The 5397-nt window shown below is 40.8% G+C and overlaps 1 protein-coding gene across 1 annotated transcript in view; it reads right to left on the bottom strand.

Annotated features, from left to right (window-relative positions):
- Positions 1–252: 252 nt before the first annotated feature.
- The window catches only part of LOC103598536 (neurogenic locus notch homolog protein 2-like), a gene marked incomplete at its 3' end in the record, with an annotated part of 6788 nt that continues 1643 nt past the window's right edge, over positions 253–5397 (bottom strand). The window contains exons 2-4 of the mRNA XM_008582528.1: positions 1896–2051; positions 1292–1480; positions 253–366 (exon numbers count right to left, since the gene is read on the bottom strand). Coding sequence (XP_008580750.1) covers positions 253–366; positions 1292–1480; positions 1896–2051 — 459 coding nt within the window. The remainder of the gene's footprint in view (positions 367–1291; positions 1481–1895; positions 2052–5397) is intronic.

The following is a 5397-nucleotide window of genomic DNA, read 5'->3' as shown; positions in this document are numbered from 1 at the left end:
TCTCAAATATATACACAGACAGAGGGGTCATGGGCCATTCAAGAAGAGACTTGGATTTCTGGCCACAGAGGATTTGGAAGATACACTAGCTAAAACAAATTCCCCATTTCTGTACACACACACTCCTATCACCAAGTACTCACTTTAATTATTTCCTCATGCACAGCCCACACACATTCTCTCCCTGCTCCCTCCATGTGGTCAGTCGGCTTCGTGCTCTAACAGAAAACAGGGGCAGCTGGGGGCACTTACCAGGTGGACACAGACACTGGAAGCGATTGACTTTATCCACACACTGTCCATTGTTCACACAAGGGTTGCTCTGACATTCGTTTATCTCCAGTTCACAATGCACACCTTTGAAACCTGAACAAAACGGACCACACAAGTGCCTTAGAAAGAGAGAAAGGCGTATTCCAGCCAAGAAAGCACAAATTTACAAAGATGGCCGCATGTTCTATAAGCATGAACATTTCTGCAAAGAGAAAAAGGATGCTGCCATGATAGGACACAGTCACTCTAAGCATCAGCTGGATAGGGGGTGCTGTCAGATACGCATGTCACTGTGAAGAGGGGAAGGAGCGGAAGTATAACCTCCAAAGACACTGGTAAGAAGACCCAGCATGCTCACAATGACTGTTCCACATTTCTGCGACCAATCCATACTTTCTGGACAGTGGCAGGCCCCATCTTTGCACTCTGTGTTCCTAATGACCAGCTAAGCTGGAGCTGCTGTTGCTCTCAGTGTGCAGGTCTAGGTCAGGAGGGTATTTCAGGGCTAGAGCAGCTGGCACTCTTAATCAGGCAGAGCAGCCAGTTGTCTTAATCATCTGTCGCTGCAAGCTGGATTTGGCTGTGTTCTGCAGAAGAGCCCCAGAATCCATGTGCCTCATTTTGGATAAATGGCAAGTCCCTTATAATTGTGGGTAAAATTTCTTCCTACAAACGGAATGGTATGGTATTTGTAATATATGAGGGGACCAGGAAAGCTTCTTATTTAAAGAATTCTTACGGTAAATTGCTTCTGAAGTTTTCTATTACCTGTATGTGGATTTGGATGTAATGAGCTTGTTTAATTTGGACTGCATATTTCTAAGGATCCTAGCATCACCTTACTCTGTAAGTAAGAGGCTTGCCTGGGACCCCTGACACCCCACAGTCCCCACAGTCCCCAGTGTGGGGAAGTGAGCTGACAGAGCTCATGGTATTGTTATGTGCCCTGAGTGCTCCACTGAGAGAACTGCAGCTCAGCCCTCCTCTCTAGACCCCAGGCACTGATGGGCCCAGTTACCTGGCATGCACAGACACGTGAAGCCTCCAATCTTATCCAGACAGGTGGCATCGTTCTGGCAGGGGTCTGAATGGCACTCGTTGATGTCCATTTCGCAACGAGGCCCTGTATAGCCCTTCAGACACTCGCAGTGGAAGGCGCCAACTGTGTTCACACATTTTCCTGCATGCTCACAAGGATTGCTATTGGCTGGAAGACACAAGCGCCAATTACTGGAATCAAAGCACTGGACAGAGTTTTTTCAAATGTGGACTACACATGAGGGTACGATTGTTACACATCAGGGCCGGGCCTTTTATCATCTCACTCTCAATTTTGATGACTAGGGTAATCTCAACTCTTCTGCATCTCTGCTCTTCTTCTGCCCAAACTGTCACTGAGGTAGGGCTTTATATTGGGAATCAAATACAGACCTCCCACATATTTAATTCCCGGAATGGAACACACAGTTACACTGAAAACGTCAGTTGTAAACAATGGGCATGTAACAGGAGAAATCTGAGGTTTGGATGTAACATGCTTGTAGAGTAAAGTGTGCTCCAGTTTAAACACTTGCTGAGCTAGACAGACACGCCAAGAAGCAGGAAAGGCTCTGGGTACTCACCCAAGGCACACTCATCCACATCTTCTGTGCAGTCAGCCCCTTTGTATCCCTGGGGGCAGGTGCAAATATACTGTCCATTCAGGGGGTTGGTATCACACAGTGCCCCCTTGTGGCAAGGATTGCTGATGCATGCATCATCCAGATGACACAAGAGACCTGTCACAGGGTGGGGCAGAAGAGAACAAAGGGAAAATGTCTCTCACTTGGGGAAGAGCTTTCTCTTTCACCCAGGAGAGGAAACCTGATGATGAGTCTTCAAAAGCCAAGATGGAGATTTAGAGGCAACTTCCCTTTTGCCGGATGCTACTTTAGGGGCACGGTCCAGCCTTTGGCAAAGCAACTAGCTGTTCCAGACAACCACAGTGCCCTGTCCCTGAGCCTTCCAGGACAGAGACAGCTACAGGACAGAAAATAAGAAGTGGGACACAGGAACATGGAGATCTCCTCCAGATAGTGTTCCAGACTTAGCAAATAAAAACAGAAGATGCCCAGTTTAATTTGAATTTCAGATAAACAAGAAATACCTTTATAGCATAAGTATGTCTGAAACATTCTGCGCATCCTGTATTTTATCTGGCATCCTACTTCCCCCAATATCCTTTTTATACTTTCAAATGGATTATTTCCCAGATGTGCCTTATTATGCTCATGCTATTCTAGGTTCACTAAGAAGGAATGCTGTGATTCTGGTTGAGGGAAACCCAAGTCTGTGTCCCTAATATCTAAAATCACTCTCCTCCCAATGTTCCAAATGTGTTCAAAAGTGAACTAATAGTTTTTTCTATTTCCCTAATACTCTTCCTTCTCCAGTGTGCCTATTCCAGAAAACGGCTTTTCAATCTACCCAGTTCTAGTTGGAAACTTGGAGATACTCTTGGCTCTTTCTTCTCTTTCATTCTCCCTATGTATTTTTTATCAGAAAGTCCTGTGAATCCTACCTCTTCGTATTCTCTTGATTCCACTCCTATTTCCAACACCTTAACCTAAGTCACTGTGACCTATGACCTTCATTGCTTCACTAGTGAAGGAGAGATCTTTCAAAAATGCAAGTCTGATCATGCTGCACACCAACTTAAAGCATCGAGGAGTTTTCATTGCTCTTATAATAGTGTCTGAAATCATTAATATGTGTAAACAATATATCAAAAATTATTAGTCTGTTATTACAAAATGAGGTCACACTGTTTTTTAAAACTTTTATAGTACTTGAATATCTGAAAAAACATTTGTTCTTATCTGAGACATATTTCCAAAGTCTCTCTCAAATTTGGAATGACTCCCACACTGTGGCAGAAATTTCAGGACACCGAAAAACAGAAACAGTTTGAAGGGATTCATTTATTTCCTATCAAGGGCCAGCATGTGTCACTCACATTGCTTACAGCCCTCCTTCCAAAAGCAGAAAACTTCATGTATCCACATGGCCCTGGCCCCACACTAATGCTGAGCTCACGTGAGGGGCGATGAGCTAAGGGCAGAGCCTGTGGTCTAGAGCTGTGCCATGGATGCCAGCAGTCGGGGGTCCCAGAGGATGGACAGTTGTGCGGCTTCATAATGAAATTGGCCCTCAGTGCACTAAGACTTCATTATAATGGGGAGTAACCACTAGCCCTTGCCTGGGCGGGGACAAAATCCAATGGACTTGAACAATGCAAGTGTGTCTCTAAACCCAGTGCAACGAGAAAAAAGGCTTGTCAAAGGGTGAGGCAGCAGATTCCCTCCGCAGAGATGAGACGTTTTAACTTCCACAGGTCGATCAAGCAGATACCCTCGGTGATAAGTGGAGTCACCTGGGCATGCCCAGGGTAAAAGCAAAGGCCACAGATTCATTAGTATTCTTATTCACATAGGTAAATGAAATTGTGAAAAGGAAGGCTCTGGGAGGTTAAGGTTTCCAAACATGTTTCGGCTGAGAACGCCTGACTGAACAGTATTTTCTGTCAGAACTTTAAAGGTATTTAAAGCCTTCATTGGTTTCTAACATTTAGCATGGTTGGTGAAAAGTTAGATGATTTAATTCTTTTTCCATGGCAGGTGACTTTTCTTTTAACGTGGAAACTTTTAGAATCTTTGAACTTTGCTGTTCTGAAAAATTAGGGTAACGAGTCTATTTGGAAGGGATTTAACTTTTTTACAAACAGGTATCTAATTATCATGACTTCATTTATTATGTAATCCATCCCATTCCCCACAGAGTTAAAATGCCAAATTTATCGTATTTTTGGTTCCCCTATATATTTGAATTTGTTTCTGGAACTTTTATTCTTTTGTAATGATCTATTTGATACTGTTCTGCCAATTACACACTATTGTGGTTAATTCAATGTCCATTTTTAAAATCCAATATGGCATATTCTTTTTTTTTTCCTTTTTTTTGTCTTTTTTTTTTTTTTTTCGTGTCCGGCAACGGATCGCAACCCTCAGTGTCGCGCCCGCACCGGACCGGGACCGGCAACGGGATCGCAACCCTCGGTGTTGCTCCCACACCTCGCTCAGCCAGTGAGCGGGAACCGGTCTGTATGTGGGATCCGAACCCTCGGCGGGAGCGCCACCACGCTCCCAAGCGGCGCACTGTAGGAGTGCGCCACCAGGCCGGCCCCCCAATATGGCATATTCTTCCTTAGTATTCTTTTCAATATTTTCTTAAGGTATTATTATTTCTTCATAATAATTACACATTTATGTTTCCATATTAATTCTAAAAGTAATACTGATCCAAAAAGAAATTCTGTTCAGAATTGCATTGTTTGTACATACAGCTTTTAAAGGGTTGATGTTTAATTAATATCACATGTTCCCATCAGGAATGTGACTTCTCTTGCATTTAATCAAATAGTGTTTCAGGTCATATATTAACTAGCCTATATTTTCTTCATGTGTCTTGTATATTTCTTACTAAATTTATTATAATAGGTTAATATTTTATAGCTTTTATTAATGAAAATATTCTTCATTTTTGTTTGTTACTGGTTACTAGCAGTATATTGGGTGGTTGCTCATTTATTATACTTCCTTTTTCAAAATCTCCTTATTAAATTAATTTATCAGTTTCAATAGTTTTAGTATAGACCTTCTTAGATTTTCTCAATGTCTTTATTAATTTAATAAATGTTAAAATAATGAATTTTTCTATTTTGTAGCAATATTTATATTTTATTATGCATTAACTAAAGTTCTAAAATAACATAAAGTAGTTAGAATTTTATACTGACCTTGCCATTATCTTGATTCATTTTTATTGCTTTTTTAATGATTTATAGTAAATAGTCATTATTATTATTAGGGAGTTGTATGGTTTTCTTATTTTACAAAAGATCCTTGATCAAAAGTTGTAATAATTACCAAATATTTTTCAATATTTATTTATATAATAATAGTATTTGTTCTTAAATATATTGTAATAAACTATAATGTTCCTTAGTGTAAAAATATTCTTATGCTTAAATTCTCCTATCTAGATTCAATTTTCTAATTTTTTTTTTTTTTTTTTTTTTTTTTTTTC

Source organism: Galeopterus variegatus, unplaced genomic scaffold (assembly GCF_000696425.1).
Source record: "Galeopterus variegatus unplaced genomic scaffold, G_variegatus-3.0.2 Scaffold2663, whole genome shotgun sequence".
Taxonomy (NCBI): domain Eukaryota; kingdom Metazoa; phylum Chordata; class Mammalia; order Dermoptera; family Cynocephalidae; genus Galeopterus; species Galeopterus variegatus.
This window is presented reverse-complemented; position numbering and strand designations above follow the sequence as displayed.